Source organism: Excalfactoria chinensis, chromosome 15, assembly GCF_039878825.1.
Source record: "Excalfactoria chinensis isolate bCotChi1 chromosome 15, bCotChi1.hap2, whole genome shotgun sequence".
Taxonomy (NCBI): domain Eukaryota; kingdom Metazoa; phylum Chordata; class Aves; order Galliformes; family Phasianidae; genus Excalfactoria; species Excalfactoria chinensis.
This window is the reverse complement of record NC_092839.1, coordinates 9,924,347-9,944,293: the sequence shown is the minus strand read 5'-3', so window position 1 is coordinate 9,944,293 and position 19,947 is coordinate 9,924,347. Positions and strand designations below refer to the sequence as shown.

The following is a 19,947-nucleotide window of genomic DNA, read 5'->3' as shown; positions in this document are numbered from 1 at the left end:
CACGACGCGCGCACCGCCACGGCGCCCCCGCGCGGAGAAAGGCGGCGCCGCGCGCCCCGGCGCACGGGAACGCGCACGGGAACGCGCACGGGAACGCGCCCGACCCCGGCGGCCCCTCACGGCGAACCCGCCGCCTCCTCCTTCACCGCCACGGCCGGGCCCGCCGCCGCCCCGAGCTCCTTGTCCCCACCTGCCTCGGCCCAGGCGTCCACGATGGCCCTGAGAGCGGAGCCGCGCTCCTCCAGCTGCGCCCCGTCGCTCTGCAGCAGCAGGTTGGCCAGCTCCTTGCTGAGCGCCTGGATCCGGTCCCGCCGGTCCAACTCCTCCTCCGTACCCGCGTGCTCCGGTAGCTCCGTTTGCTGCCGGTACTTCCTCTGCCAGCGGTGGCCCACCATGCCGCTCTCCACGCTCCTGCGGTCGGCGTGCAGCACGGCCAGCACGTGGCGGCAGGGCAGGCGGTAGCGCTGCTGGAAGTAGCAGCTGCAGCTGCAGCGGTCGGCGCTCACCCGGTGCGCGTCCTCCAGCAGCCGCACCTCCACGCCGCCCGGCACGGCGCTGATCAGCTGCGTGGACATCTGCACCACCTCCCACTCGGCGGCACACAGCTGGTAGTCCAGCGCCGTGCAGCCGCCCTGCAGCGCCTCCAGCATGCAGCCCTTCCTCTCCATCACCACGCTGGGCACCGTCTCCCTGGGAGGCTCAGGCTGCTCAGTGTGAGCCTGCGAGTCTAAAGGAGGGTCTGGTTTTGTGACAACGTACACCTGCACTGCAGGTTTCTCTTGGGAGCCTCTCTGACAGTCCTTGGTGCACGAGGGAGTCCAGCTGGAGCTCTCCAGAAGTTTGGAGTCGAGACACTCGGCACACTCCAGAAAATGGAGAACGCTGGCCTCCAAGGAGGAGTACTGGGCAAAGAGAGCAGATAGCCGGTGTGTGATGAGATCCAGGCTGTCGATGTGTGCGCTGCACGAATGAAGACCTTTCTTGGTGTGCATGTACCACAGCAGCTCGCAGGAGAACCAGTTGGCCTGGAGGTAGTCGTACAGCTCCGCGTTAACCACGCTCTTCATCATGTGAGACAGGGTGTCCAGACTGTCAGCCGAAGTGGAAAATACCGCCTTCTTTAAGGCCAGCTTCATTTCTTGCTTGGCACTATGTGGCATTTCTGTCGCATTCACCTTTTCCTCAAGCAGTCGGACAGTGTGGTAAACAGAAAGGAGCACCTGAGCCAAAGGAAAGAGCTCCTGAAGGACAGCTTTGTGAAGGAAGGACACGTCCACAAAAACAACCTTCACCTTTTGCCACTCAGGATTGAACTCCTTGAAAACAGTCAGCATTTTGCTGATGCTCTGTCCCGTGTCAGCTCTCAGCACTGACCAGTGCACGATCTTCCCCACTCGCTCTTTACTCTCTACTAAGAGCACATAGAGAACATGTCCGCCCTTATTCTGCACCCTGTGCAACAGAAGGCTGGCAGGGAACTTCATGAATAAGCTCTTCATCTTGCAGGTCTGGAAGCTGAGTCTCTCTAGCCCCTGGTCATTGTCTACATCAACTGAAGCCAGTGCCCCGCTGTCTGCATTCAGGCAGTTTTTCACTACTTCAGTGACTCTGGCTGCTGCTGAGGCAGAGTCGTTGTCCTCTCCTGTTGCTGAGAGTGCAGGAAGCCTGCAGTGGGCAGCTGCTCCATCCACAGGTTGCTCGGTCTCGGGTGAGTTCTCATCCACCTCATTGGAGCTTTTGGTCCCATCTGCCTGCTGCCTGCGCACTTTGACCGCAGGGCTGCCATCCGCTGTGGTGCTGGCTCCTCTGGTTATGCCTCCGGTCAGGAAAAGTTCTGTGTCCACATGTATATGGTCGCCACATAGCTCACTGATCACAAGTTGATCTATGTCCTCGTTGTACTGCAAAACAAAGTAAGCTGGACACAGGTTGGGATGCTTCTTCCTTTTCTTACTGTACTTTTGGGTCCGGGTACAACCAAACTTCACCTGCATGAACCTGCAAACGTTGAGAAAAAGTTATCAGTGGGAGCAACGATGCTGATAGTTTTCCAACATTTAGATTAGACTTCTCTAGCACGTCAGCTCTACATTCAATTAGCCAACGTAAAAATACCACACATCCACCAGACGTGCAAGGTCACTCTACTTGGAAACCCTGAGATAAGCACAAACAGTGGGAACAAAGGAACTAAGACTTACAGCCACCATCACCGAGCACCTCCGTATCCCAAAGAGCAGGGCTAGAGAAGCTTTAAGACATGAGATTAAGCACGTCCTCGATCCCACAGGCAGGGCCTGGTCCCAGCAGGGACAACAAAGGCCTGCAGAACTATGAGAGAATCCTGATAAATCCAACACATTGGCTAGAAGCAGTCAGACAATGCTATTGGAGGCCAACAAGCTACCACTGGTTGCAGTGGTGGTTCGCAATGCCACAACAGCATCACCTCAAGCACCGGAGGTGCAGGTTTCACTACGAGGGGCAGATAGAACACCAAAGGCAGATAGAACACCAAAGGCAGCGCAGAGCTGAGCAACAACCACGAGGCGGGGGGGGGCAGTGCAGGGAGCGCATGTGGGCGTGAGGACGGGCCCAGCGCAGCCTCACAGCAGCCGGGCCGGGCCAGCAGCGCACAGCGCCCTGCCGGGACCTGCCGGGACCTGCCCTGCGGCGGGTGCAGCCCGGACACACGCCCGTGGGATGGCAGCGCGGGGCCGGGCGAGGCCCGCAGCTTAACGGGCTCAGCAGCACGTGCTGCCGCCGGCGGGCCGAGGCCTACACGACGCCGGGAGGTGGCCGCCTTACATCACATCCTCGCGAACGGCCGTGCCGTACTCCCGGTTGTGGAAGCGCACCGAGGTGCAGCTGCGCAGGCTATAGTGGGAGCCGTAGGTCTGCTGGTAGGCGCAGAGCGACTCCATGAACTCCTTGTAGGTCCGGAAACGCGCCCCGAGCTCCATGGCGAAATCGGCGAGAGAAGGGCTGCCCGCCGCCCTTATCAACCCGATGGAGCCCCGCCCCGCCCGGCGTTCCACCAATCGGAGACGCTCTTTCCCAACTGGCGGGAGGCCGGCCAACCGGCGCGACATCTTCTGCCGCCAGTCCGGTGACTGACAACTCCGTAACCCAATCGGCGGGCGGCTCCCGCCTCCAGCCGTACGGGCGGGACTTCCCGCCGCTCCGCGCGGCTACCGGATGTGGCCGCGGGCAGTGCCGGTTCCGGGTCGCGGTGGAGATGGCGGCGCCGGGCGATGGTGGCGGTTCGGGCTCAGGCTCGGGCCCGAAGCGGTTGTCGGCGGGCGGGGACCTGCGGAGCGTGCTGCTCACCAGCGTGCTCAACCTGGAGCGCCTCGAGCTCGACCTCTTCAGGTGCGCGCTGTTGCCGCTGCCCGTCCCTCCGGCTCGGCCGCCGCCGCTCTGACCGGCGCCGCGTTGTGTCGGCAGGGGTCAGCACCACTGGGTGCCCGCCACCCGGCGGCTGTTCGGCGGGCAGATCGTGGGCCAGGCGCTGGTGGCGGCCGCCCGCGCCGTCAGCCGTGACCTGCAGGCGCACTCCCTGCACTGCTACTTCGTGAGAGCAGGTGGGACCGCAACGCGGGGCTCGGGGGCTCATCGGTACCGGGTGGGTCTGTGCGGGGGGGGGGGGCGGGACCGGAGCCTCCATTGGGTGCGTGCCGTGGCTGCCAAAAGCTCCCATCCCCCCCCAGGAGACCCCAAGGTGCCGGTGCTGTACGAGGTGGAGCGGACCCGCACTGGAAAGAGCTTCTCCGTCCGCTCTGTGAAGGCCATTCAGCACGGGAAGCCCATCTTCATCTGCCAGGCCTCCTTCCAGCTGGCCCAGCAGAGCCCCGTGCAGCACCAGTTCTCCATGCCCACCGTGCCGCCCCCTGAGGAGCTGCTGACACAGGAGGAGCTCATTGAGAAGTTCCTGCAGTGAGTGGAGAGGAAAAAAAGCACCCTGGGGGCTCCCTCCTCTGTGCTGGGGCTTACGGAAGCGCAGGGACACAAAGAGGTGGGAAAGGATTGCAGTGATAAGCCAAGGAGTCCCCATGTGTACCTGCAAGGGAAGTAGAGGCAGGCAGCAGATGTGCCCTCCTGCTTTTCCTTGTGGCCCTGGGCTGACGCCGCTGCCTTCCACGGGCACTGGGCATTGACTTTGCTTCTCCATTCTCAAGGAACCCTAACTTGGCAGAAAGATACAGAAAGCATCTCAACAAGATCCAAGCTGAAGACGTGCCGATCGATATCAAACCTGTGAACCCACCAGATATATTCTGCACGGAGTCCCAGGAGCCAAAGCAGTTCTTCTGGGTGCGAGCCCGAGGCTACATAGGTGGGTCCTGCCTGGAGGGGCCTCTGGCTGCCACACAAGTCCAGGCATGGGGCTGAAGCTCTTACACTCATGACAGAGGGCTGGCAGAGTTGTGATTCCTATACCCTAAGCTTGGGTGAAGTTTAGGGGTTCCAGGGCTGAGTTAAGGGCAGGGGGCCAGGGTGTGAGGCAATGCTCCTTTGCCATGTACGGTTCTGCAGCCGTCATCCCGGGGACACAGCAAGGGCAGAAGGTCTGACGTAGCTTTTTGCAGGAGAGACTGACATGAAGGTGCACTGCTGTGTAGCCGCCTACATCTCTGACTATGCCTTTCTGGGCACGGCCTTGCTGCCCCATCGTCAATACAACATCAAATTCATGGTGTCCCTCGACCACTCCATGTGGTTCCACGCACCCTTCCGATCTGACCACTGGATGTTGTATGAGTGCGAGAGCCCCTGGGCCGGTGAGTCCTGGCTGGTTCCCTCAGCACCGTGTGGCAAAGGCTGATGCGACCCACACGGGGCTGCAGTCTCCCAGCATTCTCTGCAGGTGGGTGCCGAGGGCTGGTGCACGGACGGCTGTGGCGCAGGGATGGGGTCCTGGCTGTCACCTGCACACAGGAAGGAGTCATCCGGGTGGAACAGAACCCAAACCAGAGTAAACTTTAGCCGAGGAAGCCGGAAGCAGCAGTTGGACCAAGCTCTGTGTGCTGGGGCTGAGGCCTGCACTAGAATGGCTGTGGCAGAGGCAGGACCCCGTGCAGCAGCAGAAGAGAAGGGGCTGAGTCCCACAGGTGGGAGCGTTGGTGCCAGCACTTCAGCACTGAGGTGGTTCTGCACGAGCTGCAGTGTTATTGCTGTTGTTGATTGCCAGCTGCGCAGTGTAATGGTGCACTATGCTGAGCCACTCTTCACTCACTGTAAATAAAGCCATCACGTGAGCAGCTGAGCTCTGTGCCCTGGAGTTTGTCCCCTCAACTTTGGGAGACCGTATGTAACTCTAAGGGAGCTTCTGGTGGCGGGGGAGGAGAGGGCAGCACCAGGGCACTTGGGGCTGGCTGTGCCCTGCAGCACACAGGGTCACAGGAAAGTGCTACTGTAACACCCACATGGCTTCCCCTTCTCACTTCTGCTGACCTCCTCGTGCCCTGATGGGTGAGCTGCTGCTGCTGCTGCTCACACCTCGGCCTCCGCTTTGGAGCTGAGCTGGAGAGGGGAGCACAGCAGCCACAAAGGGAAGAACAAGGATGTTCCCACCTCCTGGTTTGGGAGGCACAAGGGCTTCCTTCTGGTGGGTGTCTGTGTGGTGCCTCAGGGGGAAGTGAAGCTACACAGATAGCGCAGGAGCTCCCGTTCTTTCTCCTACCAAGACTTTATTAATAAAGTCCCTTTTATTTTCTGGTTTTGGAAGTTCCTGGCCAGAAGCCTTCCTGTCCCTTTAATGCAGTGCCAATGTGTCTCAGCTAAAGCCCTGTCTGTCTTAAGAACCCCAGGGAGCAGCTGGCTCCTGCCAGTGCGGGCAGCAAGCACCCAGCACCGGTGGAAAAACTGACATAGAAAGTGCATTTGTGAGACGTGGCTCCCAGAGGGGCCAACCCTGATCCCAGCCACCACGTGCAGGCTGTGCCAACACACTGCGCCTTCGTGCCCAATCCCAACCCTCGCTGCTCCCTCTCCCACCCCAGGGCGCAAACTGTCCCGCACCCCACTGCCCCCAGCCTCACTCCAGAGGTTCCTTGATGAGACACTCCTTCAGGCTGGGCTGCTGCTGCAAGGGCACCCCGGCCTCCTGCAGGCCCTGCAGCCGGGCCTCCGACTGCCTCTTATCCTTGCCCACTTTCCAGGCCAGGTGGACGTGAGCCTGGAGGAAGGGCCCCAGCAGCGGGTGGCTGTCCTGGGCCTCCAGCAGCTGCAGCGCCTGCTCGCAGCAGCCGTGGGCTTCACCCAGCTGGTCCAGCTCCTGGTGGCAGACAACCAACCCGGCCAGCGTCAGGAGGAAGCGGCCGGAGCCGCAGACCCCCAGGCGGTCCTGCAGGCGGTAAGCGTTGGCCCACGTGGCCAGAGCCTCGCGGTACATGCCGGTGCAGGTGAGGCGCTGGGCGGCACGCAGGTCCTGCAGGAAGAAGAACTCGAGGAACTCGGGGGAGCGGCGGATCTCGGCGATGGAGTGCAGGTGGGACAGGAACTGCTCGAAGGCCCGGCTCCGCTTGGCGATGGTCTCGGCCGTGAAGTTGCGCCGCAGCCTCTTCCTGGGGAAGGCGATGCCCGCCATGTCACAGCCAAAGCGGCCGCGCAGGCGGCGGTTCAGCCGCTCGAAGTCCGAGTAGCGGCGGGAGATGGAGGCGGGAGCTTTGTCCAACTGCCCGGAGCGGATCAGGTAGATGGTGTAGAGCTGCGGGCAGGAACGGGGGGTCGGGAGGTGCTGCGGTGTGGGACGCGGCCCCCCATGGCGAGGCCGGGGCTGAACCGAGCCCCCGGCGTTCGCACGGCGGAGCTGCCGGCCGTAGTTACCTGAGGCTCATCTGAGCCGCGGCACCATCGGGGCAGCACAGGGAGAGACAGAGAGAAGTGAGCGCCCGCCCGCCCCGACCCTCACCCGCCGCCGCGGCCCCGCGGTCGCACTCACCACGTACTTGGAGGAGCGCTCGCTGACCACGCTGGCGCTGGTGACCTCGAAGAGCAGCCGCTGCGGTACGAGGCTGCTCCGCGACCGCCGCCACAGCTCCTGCAGCTGCCGGGTCAGGAGGCTGCCGGGCCGCGCCGCCGGGCCCCACTCTGTGCGGGGAGAAGGGCTCAGCGGGCGCGGGGGCAGCGGGCTCCCGGGGCACCCATCCCGGCACCTGCCTCCGTCCTGCGCGGCATCCCCCGCCGGCAGCTCCTCGCCGGCGCCGTCCTCCTCCTCCTCCTCCTCGTCTTCCTCCTCCTCGTCCTCCTCGTGCCCGCCGAAGCTCAGGGTGCCGCTGAGCCGGGTGGACAGCCCCTCGGTGTCGTCCTCCAGCTCCGAGCTCTCGGGGCAGTCCTCGGCCTCACCGCCGTCGTGCGTCCGCTCCTCCCGGGCGCCCTCCGCGCCCAGCGCGTGCCGCAGGCGGTGCAGGATGCGGGCGGCCATCCCCGCGCCGCGGCTGCGGAGACGGGTCAGCCCCGGCCGCCCCAACACCGGGACGGGCACGGGGGGGGGGGGGCGGGGGCTGCGCGAGACCCCGCTCCGGGACGGCCCCGCTCCCGGCCGGCTCCCTCCGGCCCCCCCGACCCGGGCCCACCCTCAACCCCGCTCCCCCCGGTGCAGCCCCGCTGTGGGCGGTGCGCGCCGTACCGTACCGCGTCGCGCCGGGCCGCGCCGGGCGGTGCCGAGCGATGGCCGCTCCGCCGCTGCTCGTCCCGGGATCCTCCCTGCGCGGCTCCGCCTCCGCTGGGAACCCGGATCGCGGCGGGGCTGTCACGTCCCGGCACGGCGTAGCGCGGCTCGGCACGGCGCGGTCCGGCTCTGTCTCTGCCCGCACAGCCCCTGACCTGTCCCCGGTTACAGCCCCCTGACGGTCCCCAGCCTTCGCTGCTCCAGCACCCTGACACCTCGGTACCCCAACAGCGCAGCACCCCAACACCACGACATCCCGGCACCCTGCACCCGACACCCTGCCCTCCCCAGCCTCGCCACACGCTCCTGCTCCTGGGCTGCAGCCATGGCCGGTGCCTGGCACTCACCGCCCTTATTTAGCACCATACCCACTCTGTCCTCTCTGCTTTCTTGGGAATGTCTATTAATATCGAGGAATGGTCCAGCTGCTGCCATCATTCTGTCCTTGCTCCTTGTTGTGCTGTGCTGCCCCATCCATGGGGTGTCTCAGAGCTGCCCCAGCACAGGGTCCGGAGGGACTGGCAGCCCCGCTGCAGCCACAAACCCTTCTGGAGAGCTGCAGGCTGTGGCCACTTGGCCGGCCAGTCCCAGGGCCACGGAGCTGGCAGAGGCGCAGCCTTTGAGGAGGCCACGGGCATCGTTCCCACTCCCCCACAGTCACGGAGCAGCCGTGCCATTTCTAGCAGCGGCTGCCAGCAGAGCAGGAGCCCACAGCAGTGCCAGGACCCGCTGCAGGGCCCCGCTCCTCACCCAGCTCACAGTGATGGTCTGAGGGCTGCAGCTTTGCCTCAGCCTCTCCAGGGCAGAAATGAGGAGTGAAAGGAGGGACCGATGGTTTGGGCATAGCCAAAGTAACTGGGCTGCTGTGGGGTGAGGGACGGGATGTGGCCCCAGCGCTGCCTGCTTGTCCCACTCTGTGCTGTGTGGGGTTAGCAGTGGTGCAGGCAGCGCTACCCGGCCCTCTCTCTAATGCCTGGCATGGGGGAAGCCCAGTCCTGGTGTTGGGGATGCTGCTCTTTGGGGCTATTTTTAACCCTCTCCATGCTGAGCTGTCCTGGAGCAAGGAGGTGTAGATGAAGGAGCCGCACTGCTGCCAAGATGCTGCGTCCCTCCCTGCAGGGCTTGAATTTCTATCCCGGCTTCAGACCCACGTTTAATCCCCTGCTCTTGGCCAATAACGCTTTGGCTAAATTAGGTAAAATGAGCCCGTTGCCAATGAGCGGGGCCGGATTTCCACCAGGGAGCTGATAGGCTGCTGGGGCTGGGGGCCAACGGCTGGGGGCACGGGGACACTACAAATTGGGGAGCCAGGGAGTGTCTGGGGGCTGCTGGTGCAGGAGGTGGTGACTCCCTGCGGGAAGAGAGCAGCAAAGATGCCGTCAATGGTAAGAGCTCCGGTGGTGCTGGGTTGAGCTGTGGCTGGGCCGGAGGTGTTGGGCACCGCGGTGTGGGGCTGCCAGGCACCTCTATATGAGGCGATGGCAGAGGGATGATCCCTTCAGGCTGGCCATGGCAGGAGGCAGCATGGAGGTAGGGGCGGTGGGATACGTCCCCCATGGCGTATATCCCCCTATGGGATGCGTACCCCTATGAGACATGCACCAGGGGGGGGGAGTGTGCGGCTGCCTGGGGGTAATGGGTGCATGGGGCGATCAGAGCTGGAGCTGGGCTGTGTGAAGGCGCTGAAAGCCGAGCGCTGGGTCATGCGACACCTCTGCGGCCCCAGACAGCCCGCGCCTCCAGGAGAAACTCGATCCAGGGCCAACAGGTGCCCGCTGAGCACTGCTCCCTATAAGGGGAGTTGAGGAGAGTCCAAAAATAGTGTCGGGTGCTTGGGATGCCAAGGCAGCATGGTGGCGTCATGGACCACCGGTGGGCGGCTGCATGGGGCTTGGGGCAGCTGAGCTGCATGGCTGCCCGGGGCCTTGGTTCACTCAGGGAACAGCCACGTGCTGCAGGGCTGAGCTGGACGAAGGCTTTGTAGCTGCACCAGGGAGGCTGAGGCTTTGCACTGTGCCAGGCACTGCTGCAGAGCCCCCTGTGCTGCTGACCCTGGGCAGGGGTTGTGTTGACACACAGCATGGGGTGGGAGCTGACCCCTTCTCCTCGTGCCTTACAGACAGACCAGCAGGCGGAGGCCCGCGCCTTCCTCAGCGAAGAGATGATTGCTGGTGAGCAGGGAGGGGAGCGGGGCCCCATCCTGGCCAACACAGGGTCCGTCCCACCCCCTGTGTCCCAGCACTGACCACTATTCCCTGCAGAGTTCAAAGCTGCCTTCGATATGTTTGATGCGGACGGTGGTGGGGACATCAGCACCAAGGAGTTGGGCACAGTGATGAGGATGCTGGGCCAAAACCCCACTAAAGAGGAGCTGGACGCCATCATCGAGGAGGTGGATGAGGATGGTGAGCAGCCTCCATGGGGGTGGCGGGTGGCTGGAGCGCACGGCCTGACCCACATCACGGTCCCTCCCCACAGGCAGCGGCACCATCGACTTCGAGGAGTTCCTGGTGATGATGGTGCGCCAGATGAAAGAGGACGCCAAGGGCAAGTCTGAGGAGGAGCTGGCCAACTGCTTCCGCATCTTTGACAAGTGAGTGGGGCAGTGCCTGGTGACACCATCCTTGGTGCTGAGCAGAGCCGTATCCTGCCCTTGCTGTCCCACAGGAACGCGGATGGATTCATCGACATCGAAGAGCTGGGTGAGATTCTCAGGGCCACCGGGGAGCACGTCACCGAGGAGGACATAGAAGACATGATGAAGGATTCAGACAAGAACAATGACGGTCGCATTGACTTTGATGGTGAGCGGCAGCCCCGGCCCTGCAGCTTGCTCAGCCCCTTTGGGCTGCGTGTGTGGCACAGCTGGGTCTGATAATGCCGCTCTCTTGCAGAGTTCCTGAAGATGATGGAGGGAGTGCAGTAAGGGATCAGACATTCCTTGGGCCGCCTGCAGCAGCCAGCCCTGCTCCTCTGCCCAGGACTGGCCCCGCTGCAGAGCCTGGCCTCGCTGCCCACCCGCTGGAGCCCTGCAGCAGCTCGTGCCCCTCGGCTGGTGGCTGAGCTTTTCCTTGACTCTGACAGATGTGGTTTATGGATGAACCTCATTAAAAGGGGGAAAGGCTGAGCTGCCAGTATGGGAGTGCCTGGGGGGGCTGTGGCACTGTACCCCATGGAGGGGGACACGGGGTTGTGTGCAATGCTGTGCCATACCCTGTACCAGCCGGGCTGACCTGTGAGTGTGTGAGCAGCGGTTCCCATGGGCTGCTGGGTGGGCGCCAGCCAGCGCTGAGCTCAGAGTTTCCATCAGGAGCACTCGCTTCCCACGACAGCAGCAGCAGGGAGCGCAGCCCTGTTCCTCCCAGGGTCCCAGAAGGCAGCACTGGGAGGTTGCTCCTGCTCACTCTTGGCAGGATGTGTGATCACAATGGATTTTGGAAGGGGGGGAGAAGGGGCCAAGCACTGCTTAGGTTTCTGATTGAAACGATGGGGTATCCTGTCAAGAAATTTGGGGAGCTGCTTCCCAACCCAACACCAAGACAGCAGCCACAGCTCTGCACAGGGATTAAGGGAATGCTGGAAAAGCCAGCCTGCTCTGTGCCAGCTCTCCCTGGGGACCCGTGTCTCTGTGCAGCCTCTGGAGCTGGGGAGGAGCACAGCCACAAGCATGCCAAGACTGGGACGTGCCCTGGGCCAGGGCTCACAGGTCCAGGGAACACCCAGTGCCTGTGGGAGCAACAGGACAGGCACTGTGCAGGACCCCAGCTCGGGACCCATCCCTGCCCCGCAGAGCCACTGAGAAGCTGAGTCCCTGTGGCACAGGATGGCACCGGGGCGAGGGGCTGCTTCTGGCTGCGGGGCACGAGGGGTGTGCATGGCTACCCAGACTGCACTCTGCAAGGCGGCAGCGGGGCACCGACAGCTGGTGCTGCAGCTGGGCGGCAGTGCTGACGGCCCCCAGCTGCGCCAGGAGCGGCACAGGAGGAGCGTGGAGGTGCGGGAGCTCAGTGTCGGTAAGGGTCCGTGCAGCGGGCAGCACGGGGGCTGAGCAGAGGGGCTGCATCCCACTCGGCATCTCCATCCCTCAGGGCTGCAGAGCGCACTGCTGGCGTGGCTGCAGCAAGCTGTGGGCCCCCAGGAGCGGCGAGAGCTGGAGCGGCTGTGGGTGCTCTTCCTCTCTGCCCTGGAGCTCTTCCTGCAGGACCTGTGCTGTGCCCATCACCTCTGCTGCACCTTCTCCCCAGGGGTGGGTGGTGTGACCCCACTGCGCACTGGGCTAGGGCGGTGGCGAGGTGGGGGTCTCGAGCTGCCCCCAACCCCCCCATGCCTGGAGGAGGAGATGGAGCAGGTGAGGGCAATGATGGTGGAGATGGAGAGCACGGCCAACATCCCACTATGGACGGTGGAATCCATGCATGTGGTGGAGGCAGGGGAGGGTACAGCACCCATGTCCCACAGGCCAGGGCCTGGCACTGGGTGCTGCTGTAGGGTGCTGTGAGCGGGGGGCAGGAAGCACAGGGCTGACTTGGCTCCGGCAGATGGGAACCCACGTGCCCCACGAGCTGCCTCCTGCAGGGCAATAATAAAGCCCTGCATTACCTGATGTGTATCTGCATCCCTCCATCCCCCCATCTGCCCTGCAGCCCCCCTAAGAGCACTGCAGGTAACCCAGCTTTGCAATGCGTGGAAGCAGATGGAAGAACTTATAGACGTGCATTTATTTATACATTAACCGTAGCTCACACTCCAGAATTAAGTTAAAAACAGCCTATAATACAGAAAGGCGCAGCAGACAGGGGCAAGGGGGGTGGCGTGGTGGGGGTCAGGTCTCCTGGCTCTTAACCTGCTTGCCATACATCTCCCGCAGGTACTTCTTGTAGGCTGTGGGGAGAGGGGGTGCGGGCTGAGGTTGGGGCTGTGCCATTATCACAGCTGGGGGGGGGGGATCCTCGGGGCACTCACCAGCCTGGTTCTTCCACAGCTCAGCAGCGTGCGTGTTCAGTGGGCTGTCAACGTTGGGCTCTGAGGATGAGGGCAGGGTCAGAAGGGGGGGGGGGGGGGGGATCAGAGGTGCCCGCAGCCCCCGTGCCTCGCACACCCACCTGCCAGCAGGCTCTGGATGGACAGCAGGATGGTGCGCACGTCATAGAGGGCCGACCACTTCTCCTTCAGGATGTCGAGGCAGATGTTGCCCTGAGCATCCACGTTGGGGTGGTAGCAGGGCGTGAGGAAGCGCACCGTGGGCGCGGTGTAGGGATACCCGCTGGGGAACTCCAGGGACAGTTTGTAGCGCAGCTCCTCGTAGGCCTGTGTGCGGCAGTTAGCGGGGCGGGGGGACCGGGGAGGGAGGGAGGGGGGGGTGGTGCCGTGCAGGGTCTCACCGTGCCCGCCGCGCCGTCGATGGTGCCGATCCAGCGGAAGAGGTTGTCGGACTCGGGGAAGGCGGAGATCCCTTTATCGCCGGACATCTGCGAGGTACCGCCGTCAGCGCCGGCCCGGCCCGCATCGCCCCGCGCCGCCCCCGGCCCCAACTCACCATCAGCGCCACCAGCTCCTGCTGCAGCCTGAGGGACAACAGCAAGTTACGGCACAGCACAGCAGAGCACGGCAGAGCAGAGCCCCGCATGGCAGCCCAGGGCACATTAGGGCAGCGCAGCCGCTCCCGGCCTCACCTCTTCCCCACAGAGCCGCGCGCAGCCGTAGCTCCCGCCTCAGCTCCTTTCCGGGCGGCGGCGCTGGTTACGGCGGCGGGGTCGGCGTTCTGCGAGGCCATGGCGGTGACGGGCCTTTCCCTCGCTGCGCTGGTCTCGGTTCGTCCCGCTCCGGCACAGCTCCGATCCCGGCACAGCTCCGATCCCGGCACAGCTCCGATCTCGGCTCCTCCTCCCGCTCCCTCTGCCCGCCGTTCCGCCTCGCTCCCGCACTCCGTTTGAATGTTTCAAACTCGCGCCGCCTCCACCAATCGGCGCGCAGTTCCGCTCCCACCGACCAATCGGACGCGGCCGAGAATGCGGCTGCTAAGGAAACGGCGGGTGGACCCGGAAGAGGCGGAACGGCGCAGGCGCAGAAGACCCCCACCCCCCCCAGGCACAGTGAGCCCTTAAAGGGGCCGCCCCCCCACCAGCAGTCCTGGACACGGGTGCGAAGCAGCGGCTTTTATTGCGGGGCCGGGGGCGGGTGTGAGGGCTCGGGGTGACCTTCGGGGGGGCCCTCAGGAAAGGCCTCGGGGTGGATGTCGGGGGGCGGCGGCGGGTCCCCCCCATCGCGAAGCGTCTCCATGTACTTCTGCATCTTCTCCGTCATCCAGGCGGGCGGCACGAAGGGCTTCAGCTCCTCCAGCCGCAGCTCCACCGAGTCCCTGCGGGAGAGCGGGCTGAGCGCGGGCCGTGGGGCCGGGCAGGGCCTCAACGGGGTCCCCGTCATCCAGGTGACCCCGTGTGTGCGCAGGGCCAGGCCTCACCTGTAGTCGTCAGTGGCCGCCAAGTCGCGGATGTCCTCTTCCAGCAGGAGGTAAGCCTGCAGCAAGGCGAGACACGCGCTGTGCTTCTGCCGGGGCCCGCCGTGCCCACGAGGCAGCTCTACCGCCCTGTCCGTGTCCCAGGAGCAGCGCACGTCTCTGGGCCGAGGTGCCCCAGCCCTGCCTCTGCCTGTCCTGCCACGTAGCCCTGCCCGCGGCACTGCCTGCCTCTCTGCTCCTCCGCCCCTGTCCATCCTGAGCAGGTTTCCGCACAGCTCTTGGGCTGTTGTGGGCACGAGCCCGGCCGTACTCACCATCTTGCCCCCAGTGGCCCTCATGTGCTGCTGCTCTGCCAGCCATTGCTTATCCTGCGGGTCGGCTGCGTACTGCAATAAAGCAGCAAGGACCTGGCTGAACACGGGACACAGACCTCCCACTTGGACCCCCCTCCTGCGGGGCACAGCCCAGTTCCAGCGCTCTGCTGCCAGCACCTCACCCCCACAGCACAGCGCTGGGGGCTCCCAGAGGGAGGGCTTAGCCCTGCCTGCTCTGCTCTCAAATAAAACCCTGACTCTGGGCAAAACCAGCACCTGAGAGGCTGTGCTACCATTAACGTGTTTCAGTGTGCTGGCCGGGTTGTGTGTACGTGCTCTAAGACAACAAATGGGGCGTGGGGAGGACAAACCAAGCGAGCCAAAGCGCACGCTCCCGGTTCCCATCACAAACTGGTTCTGAGCAAACCCCAAAGGAGGAGGCATCCTGCTGTGGTATCTGACCTTAAAGAGGTGGGGATGCTTGATGTAGAGTCGCCCTCTTGTTCCTCCCATCCCGAGAGCTCTGAAAAAGGAACACAAGGGGGTGTTACACTGGGGCAGCGGGTCCCTGCAGCAGCACGGGGCACCTCCTCTCCTCCCCAGGCCCCAGCCCTTCCTACTGCTTTCGAGGCAGAGAAGTGAAGTGACGGGAGGAGTCTTACGGGCTCCTGCCTGGGAGACACCACCCTCCATCAACAGGGCCATTCCTTACTTGTTTGCTCGAGATCCCAGCACAAAGGTTGTGGTTTCAGTCAGTCGGGATGGATCCCACTACAGAGCAATTGGAAAAGGGGCAACATTAGAAATGAAGCTGGTGCCAGCCAATGCTCCACGAGCCTCAGCTCTCTGACGGGGAACCTAAGAACTGATTTGGGAGGGAGGGAGGTAGCCACAAACCTCTGAATTGCCACAGAGGAAGGAAACGGCACCACCTTGGGCTGATCTAAGCTGTTTCCCTTGTGGGAAATGCTTTGTGGGATCCTCCTGGCTACTACTAAGGCTCTCCCCATGTCTCCTAACAGCTGTACCACACCACAGAGCTACAGTGTCTGGAGGAAGCAAGCAAAGGCTTCCAGACACTGTAGATACTCAGCAGGGTAGGGCACAACCTGGGTCTGTTCTGTGCTGCCGCTGCAGGCAGGGCTCTGCTAGCGGAAGCGAAGGGAGGAGAGGGTGAGCCCAGCAGCATCAGCCAGCCAATACCTTTGGTCCATCCCTTCTCACAGGTTCAGAGACTTTGAGCTTCCACCTGAAGGGAAGGAAAGTGAAATAAGAACAGGTCCTAGAGAGATCAATGCAGACAGACACCACAAGCTCCCAGTGGCAGGAATCTGAGTTTGTGCCTTTCCAGATCCACCCTCTCACACCTTCCACCTTGCTCTGAACCCCCATCCCTGCTGTGTTCCCTGTTACCACCTGTGTCACACACAGCTCACTGAATCATCCACCTGGTTCTGCACATCCTTTGGCCCTGTTTAAAACTGTTTCCTGGAAGGCTTTGCCTCCTGTGACTCAACCTCAGCCAAAATTCTCTTGCCCTCTGCCATCCCCCCCTACACCTCTCTTTTGTGCAGGACTCTGCAGGTTTTGGTGCCCCTTACTTCAGGCAGTTTTGTTTCCTGCTGCCCCCCCAAAGCACGGGCAGCAGCTTGAGGTCCATACTCACGCTGACATGCCTGAGACCCCACGATCGTTTGACAGGCTCTGTCCTGGAGGCCGTCCCTTTCTCTGCATGGAAGAAATCCTTCAGTCATTCAGTTGTGCAGATAGAAAGGACCCTTTTGATTATCTGTTCCATCTTACAGAAGCAGCTTTTTTTTACCATGAGCACAACACCAGCACGAGAGCAAACACCTCTTGAGCCTTCAAAAAACCATTCATGCTCGCACATGCTCGTACTGTGGTAATAAACAGGAGCAAGGAACAGATCCCCCAAAACAAAATCCCTCACGTGGAAAACCCTCCTACCTTTTTGGGAAGGGGGCTTCCTCGACGATTCAATTCCTCATCAATCTGTCGGGCACGCTGGAAGAGGAATGGGGGGAGGATGGAGACAAGCCCTTCTCCCATCCCAGTCAGGCAGGGCCCCAAGCACACAGCCTGCAGCTCTCATTTGCTGACTCAAGGCAGAGAGCACAAGGGCACAGACAAACTCTGCAGGCACCCCATAGCAGTGCAAAGCACTCAGATGCTGTGCCCGGGGTCTGCACTGATCTGTAAGTTACTTTTCCCCACAAGAAAAACATTTCCCAGCTCCACCTCCTCACTTGCACAGCTAGTAATAATTCCAACCCCACCATTCTATTCCTCCCAGCTCTTACAAATCATTTAATCCTCCATGAACAATAACGACTTTTACCTTTGGTCCCATCTGCTCATGGGGCAACCTGGATACAACTTTTTTGCCATCTGAGAACAGCAGCTTGGCCTGCAGAAAGAGAAGGAAGGAAGGTTACCTACTCTGGGTGGAAAGGGAGACTACCAGCAACCCCTGCTTCACCCCGTGATAAGAACATCTGTCTGCAAAGGCACCTGTGCTGATGGGAAAGCCCCAGGTCATGTGAAACATAAAGGCCACACCTAAGGACCAGACTCTTTGTTGACATCTGGCCACTACAGACTCTAAAGATTTGGGTATATCTGCCCCCAAGCCCTGTCCCAGAGATAGTTTCGGAGCACTTTGATGTGTGTTTGTGCCCACCTGCTCCAGGCAGCTCTGACACGTCTCCTGGATGAGCTGCTCCGGATCCACCTCCTCCCCAACGTTGTCGCGCACGTTGAGTGCAGCCTTCTGGAAGAACTGGGAAAGGAGCAGCAGGACGTCAGCAGCCACTAAACTCCGTCCAGCGCTCAGCACGCAGCTCCCTGCTGCACCCACACGGTGTCCAGAGCCGGGCTCTGCCTCCCAGTCCTCCGAGAGGCCGCGGCCCTACAGCTCACCTTCATGTACTTATTGAAGACGGCCCGGATCTCCTCGTTAATGCTGGGCTGCAGCACGGCTCGCAGCAGGTCCATGGACACGATGGGGTCGGTGAAGCTGTGGGAGCAGTCGGGGAGTCGGGCCCGGTGCAGGCTCTGTCCCGGCAGCCCCCGTTCACCCCCCGCAGGCCCGGCCCGGCCCCGCTCCCGGTGTCGCATCCCGCCCGTTACCTGCTGGTCATCTGGGAGCGCCGGCCGCGCCGCTGCACCTGCCGATGCTTGATCATGATGTTCCAGGGGCTCTGCGGGACACAACCGTCAGCCCCGAGCCCGCCGCCCGCCCGCCCGCGCCGCCGCCTCCCCCCGCCCGCCTCACCGTGCCGCCCGGCTGCTCCTCGCCGCCGCCCGGGCCTTCCTCGCCCGGAGGCCCCGACTGCTGCTCCGCGTCACGGGCGGCGCCCATCGCGCCGCGCTCCCGGCCCGCGGCGCCGCTTCCGGAAGCGGCGGATTCACTACGTCATCGGAACGCGACCCGCGGTGCGCGACGGAAGTGGCAGCGGCTTCCGGCGGGTGGGTCCGGCGTGGCGATACCTGCCCGCTTCCTGCCCTGCCTGGCCGGGCGCCGTGTGCTGTTCGGTTGTGCCGCTCGGTCTCAGCTCGGCACGGCGGCGCTCCCCGGAGAGCAGCGGGGCTGCAAACTGGGGACTGAGATCCGCGCTGAGCCGGGACTGTGGAACTCAGCTGGCCGAAAAGCTCATTGCTGTGCGCAGACACGGCTGTGAAACGTTTAACTTCCCGGTTCTCTGTATTGTGACCGACAGTTGGACCTGTGCTGTGCTGTGCCGTGCAGTGCCATGCCGTGCTGTGCTGTGCAGTGCAGTGCTGTGCTGTGCCGTGCAGTGCCATGCCGTGCTGTGCTGTGCAGTGCAGTGCTGTGCTGTGCTGCCCCTTCTGGCCATGCCACAGCCACGAGCTCCGGCTGGATTCGCCCCGTGCCTTTGTCATTTTCGAGGCAATAGGAAGTGGGCAGCAATCTGTGGCTAAAGAGTAATGGAGATAATTGCACGGCTATCATCACCATCAGCAGTGCCTCTCCTGTGGGGTGTTTGGAAGACAACGTCAGTGCCACCTGCTATAAGTGCACCGCTGGGTACCGCTGTCTGGGCAGAGACCCACGAGGGGCAGCACCAACACTGTGCAGAGCTGCCCCTCATGCTGGGGCTCGGAGGGCTCTGCACAGCACGGCAGGGAACCATGGCATGAGGGAGCTCTGCTCACCACGGTCACAGCGGTGACAGCATCGTGCTGGGATGTGGGGCACAGGGACTGCAGCGGATAGGGGCGGTTCACAGGGAAATAGCTCCAGAACTGAGTCATGGCCACGAGGAGTGCAAGAATCCTGTACTTCGAGCTCGTTTCTTGCATTAAACCTTCTTCCCACGCAGGTTTGCTGGCATGCAGGCTCTGCACCTTCCCACTGCCGAGCACGTGGCCCCAGTGCTGCTCATGTGAGGCCTTTGCCACCATTTGGACGAAGCTTTCTGGAGCAGGAGCTTTGCCTTCTGAGTTTTCACACGGGGTGACCTGCACGTGCTTACAGTGGTAGAGATGCTCTCTACACTCTGGTGCAGAGCAAAGAGACGTAAACATGGAGGCACACTGAATTCTTTCTTCACTCTCAATGCAGCTCGGGGCAGGGGCTGGCAGCACGCAGCTGAGCTGTAATGCCCGCCCTGGGCAGCTCTCCTCCACTCAGCAGCACTCCGTGTTCTGTCTGCCAGGAGACATTTATTCCTGCTGGTTTTAAAGCATAACAAGCTACAACATTGGCATTCAACCCTGCACGGGTGGAGCTGAGCTCCTCCGGGGCAACGGAGGGGGGGAATCTCGTTCTGCAGCTCCATCACAAGCTCCTGAATCTGGGAAAGTGCCCCTGGGGGTGAACGAGGCGCTCAGACGTCACGAGTGCCCATTAAGGGTTTATGGGCCGAGAAGCGGAGCAAAGGGAGCCTCCAGGAGGGCTGGCCTCTGTTCCGGTGTCTCCTCCTGCCCTGCTGCTGCCGGTGTCCCACGGGGCACGCAGGACGTGGGAGGTGCCCGGGGCCGCCTCTCTGCTGAAGCTTAAATCCCGGCGCGGCGCCGTGCGGGCAGCTGGCAGCATGCGGGCGGGTGCTTGGCTCCTGCTGGGGCTGCTGGCCCTCGGTGTCCCGCTGCACGCCGCGCCCGCTGCAGGTGAGCACGGCCCCGCGCCCAGGGCAGCGCTGAGCGGTGGGTGAGGTGCGCTGTGCTGATGGCTCTGCTTTGCTTTTGGTATCCGAGCACTTTCTGCGACCCTGGAGAGCTCTAGCTCTGCTTAAGGCTCCTGACCTTTGGGTTCTGCAAAACGCTAAGTGTCGTGCAAGTCCTGTTCAGAGCACTCCAGCTGCAGAAGCTTCTCTTACTTTCTGTTATTTCCTTCTGACGCTGCTTTTTCTGGTGCTGTTGGCTGGGAACCGGGGCTCCCCGTACTCCGAGCACTGGAGGATGCAGCCCGGCTCTGCCCGGATGGGGCTGGTGCCAGGGGGGGGGTCTTTGCCTGGAGGCTG

General features: G+C 62.6%; 7 protein-coding genes across 10 annotated transcripts; 3 read left to right on the top strand and 4 right to left on the bottom strand.

Annotated features, from left to right (window-relative positions):
* Positions 1–76: 76 nt before the first annotated feature.
* ZSWIM3 (zinc finger SWIM-type containing 3) lies at positions 77–3,016 on the bottom strand. Its single transcript, XM_072350045.1, has 2 exons — positions 2,809–3,016; positions 77–1,998 (listed from the first exon to the last, which is right to left on the bottom strand). The coding sequence occupies exons 1-2, from the start codon at positions 2,961–2,963 to the stop codon at positions 117–119; spliced, it is 2,037 nt and encodes a 678-aa protein (XP_072206146.1). The 5' UTR covers positions 2,964–3,016; the 3' UTR covers positions 77–116.
* A 179-nt stretch (positions 3,017–3,195) lies between these two features.
* ACOT8 (acyl-CoA thioesterase 8) lies at positions 3,196–5,719 on the top strand. Its single transcript, XM_072350050.1, has 6 exons — positions 3,196–3,372; positions 3,448–3,584; positions 3,711–3,936; positions 4,179–4,336; positions 4,590–4,781; positions 4,868–5,719. Exons 1-6 carry the CDS (start codon positions 3,239–3,241, stop codon positions 4,984–4,986), a joined length of 966 nt encoding a protein of 321 aa, XP_072206151.1. The 5' UTR covers positions 3,196–3,238; the 3' UTR covers positions 4,987–5,719.
* A 148-nt stretch (positions 5,720–5,867) lies between these two features.
* On the bottom strand, positions 5,868–7,714 carry SNX21 (sorting nexin family member 21). 3 transcript variants are annotated; one of them, XM_072350049.1, is made up of 4 exons: positions 7,636–7,714; positions 7,162–7,439; positions 6,944–7,092; positions 5,868–6,709 (listed from the first exon to the last, which is right to left on the bottom strand). In XM_072350049.1, the coding sequence occupies exons 2-4, from the start codon at positions 7,424–7,426 to the stop codon at positions 6,038–6,040; spliced, it is 1,086 nt and encodes a 361-aa protein (XP_072206150.1). In that variant the 5' UTR covers positions 7,427–7,439; positions 7,636–7,714; the 3' UTR covers positions 5,868–6,037. The 3 variants fall into 3 exon arrangements, with proteins under 3 accessions (XP_072206150.1, XP_072206148.1, XP_072206149.1); XM_072350047.1 differs by having other exon boundaries at positions 6,944–7,439; XM_072350048.1 differs by having other exon boundaries at positions 6,944–7,439; positions 7,631–7,701.
* Positions 7,715–9,001: 1,287 nt separating this feature from the next.
* TNNC2 (troponin C2, fast skeletal type) lies at positions 9,002–10,798 on the top strand. The gene is made up of 6 exons (XM_072350337.1): positions 9,002–9,057; positions 9,792–9,843; positions 9,934–10,077; positions 10,151–10,265; positions 10,340–10,476; positions 10,567–10,798. The coding sequence occupies exons 1-6, from the start codon at positions 9,046–9,048 to the stop codon at positions 10,596–10,598; spliced, it is 492 nt and encodes a 163-aa protein (XP_072206438.1). The 5' UTR covers positions 9,002–9,045; the 3' UTR covers positions 10,599–10,798.
* A 609-nt stretch (positions 10,799–11,407) lies between these two features.
* LOC140259189 (regulator of G-protein signaling 9-binding protein-like) lies at positions 11,408–12,274 on the top strand. Its single transcript, XM_072350272.1, has 2 exons — positions 11,408–11,685; positions 11,761–12,274. The coding sequence occupies exons 1-2, from the start codon at positions 11,496–11,498 to the stop codon at positions 12,168–12,170; spliced, it is 600 nt and encodes a 199-aa protein (XP_072206373.1). The 5' UTR covers positions 11,408–11,495; the 3' UTR covers positions 12,171–12,274.
* A 94-nt stretch (positions 12,275–12,368) lies between these two features.
* UBE2C (ubiquitin conjugating enzyme E2 C) lies at positions 12,369–13,601 on the bottom strand. The gene is made up of 6 exons (XM_072350273.1): positions 13,345–13,601; positions 13,209–13,236; positions 13,054–13,140; positions 12,775–12,979; positions 12,635–12,694; positions 12,369–12,553 (listed from the first exon to the last, which is right to left on the bottom strand). Exons 1-6 carry the CDS (start codon positions 13,443–13,445, stop codon positions 12,495–12,497), a joined length of 540 nt encoding a protein of 179 aa, XP_072206374.1. The 5' UTR covers positions 13,446–13,601; the 3' UTR covers positions 12,369–12,494.
* A 217-nt stretch (positions 13,602–13,818) lies between these two features.
* DNTTIP1 (deoxynucleotidyltransferase terminal interacting protein 1) lies at positions 13,819–17,895 on the bottom strand. 2 transcript variants are annotated; one of them, XM_072350204.1, is made up of 13 exons: positions 17,739–17,895; positions 17,594–17,664; positions 17,384–17,480; positions 17,145–17,243; positions 16,803–16,871; positions 16,412–16,468; positions 16,110–16,171; positions 15,647–15,692; positions 15,156–15,214; positions 14,906–14,966; positions 14,444–14,515; positions 14,133–14,188; positions 13,819–14,030 (listed from the first exon to the last, which is right to left on the bottom strand). In XM_072350204.1, the coding sequence occupies exons 1-13, from the start codon at positions 17,823–17,825 to the stop codon at positions 13,829–13,831; spliced, it is 1,038 nt and encodes a 345-aa protein (XP_072206305.1). In that variant the 5' UTR covers positions 17,826–17,895; the 3' UTR covers positions 13,819–13,828. The 2 variants fall into 2 exon arrangements, with proteins under 2 accessions (XP_072206305.1, XP_072206306.1); XM_072350205.1 differs by lacking the exon at positions 14,444–14,515.
* Positions 17,896–19,947: the final 2,052 nt, after the last annotated feature.

Coding starts and splice junctions, on each gene's coding strand:
- ZSWIM3 (XM_072350045.1), bottom strand. CDS start 2,963: ATGGAGCTCGGGGCGCGTTTCCGGACCTACAAGGAGTTCATGGAGTCG. Junction 1,999..2,808: donor GCCGTTCGCGAGGATGTGAT/GTAAGGCGGCCA, acceptor CAACGTTTGCAG/GTTCATGCAGGTGAAGTTTG.
- ACOT8 (XM_072350050.1), top strand. CDS start 3,239: ATGGCGGCGCCGGGCGATGGTGGCGGTTCGGGCTCAGGCTCGGGCCCG. Junction 3,937..4,178: donor CTCATTGAGAAGTTCCTGCA/GTGAGTGGAGAG, acceptor TCCATTCTCAAG/GAACCCTAACTTGGCAGAAA. Junction 4,337..4,589: donor GCGAGCCCGAGGCTACATAG/GTGGGTCCTGCC, acceptor AGCTTTTTGCAG/GAGAGACTGACATGAAGGTG.
- SNX21 (XM_072350047.1), bottom strand. CDS start 7,426: ATGGCCGCCCGCATCCTGCACCGCCTGCGGCACGCGCTGGGCGCGGAG. Junction 6,710..6,943: donor AGCGCTCCTCCAAGTACGTG/GTGAGTGCGACC, acceptor TCCTGCCCGCAG/CTCTACACCATCTACCTGAT.
- TNNC2 (XM_072350337.1), top strand. Junction 10,078..10,150: donor CGAGGAGGTGGATGAGGATG/GTGAGCAGCCTC, acceptor CCCTCCCCACAG/GCAGCGGCACCATCGACTTC. Junction 10,266..10,339: donor TGCTTCCGCATCTTTGACAA/GTGAGTGGGGCA, acceptor GCTGTCCCACAG/GAACGCGGATGGATTCATCG.
- LOC140259189 (XM_072350272.1), top strand. CDS start 11,496: ATGGCACCGGGGCGAGGGGCTGCTTCTGGCTGCGGGGCACGAGGGGTG. Junction 11,686..11,760: donor GGTGCGGGAGCTCAGTGTCG/GTAAGGGTCCGT, acceptor TCCATCCCTCAG/GGCTGCAGAGCGCACTGCTG.
- UBE2C (XM_072350273.1), bottom strand. CDS start 13,445: ATGGCCTCGCAGAACGCCGACCCCGCCGCCGTAACCAGCGCCGCCGCC. Junction 12,695..12,774: donor CATCCAGAGCCTGCTGGCAG/GTGGGTGTGCGA, acceptor CCTCATCCTCAG/AGCCCAACGTTGACAGCCCA. Junction 12,554..12,634: donor GCTGTGGAAGAACCAGGCTG/GTGAGTGCCCCG, acceptor CTCTCCCCACAG/CCTACAAGAAGTACCTGCGG.
- DNTTIP1 (XM_072350204.1), bottom strand. CDS start 17,825: ATGGGCGCCGCCCGTGACGCGGAGCAGCAGTCGGGGCCTCCGGGCGAG. Junction 16,172..16,411: donor GAAGCCCCCTTCCCAAAAAG/GTAGGAGGGTTT, acceptor TCTTCCATGCAG/AGAAAGGGACGGCCTCCAGG. Junction 15,693..16,109: donor GGGGTCTCAGGCATGTCAGC/GTGAGTATGGAC, acceptor CCTTCCCTTCAG/GTGGAAGCTCAAAGTCTCTG.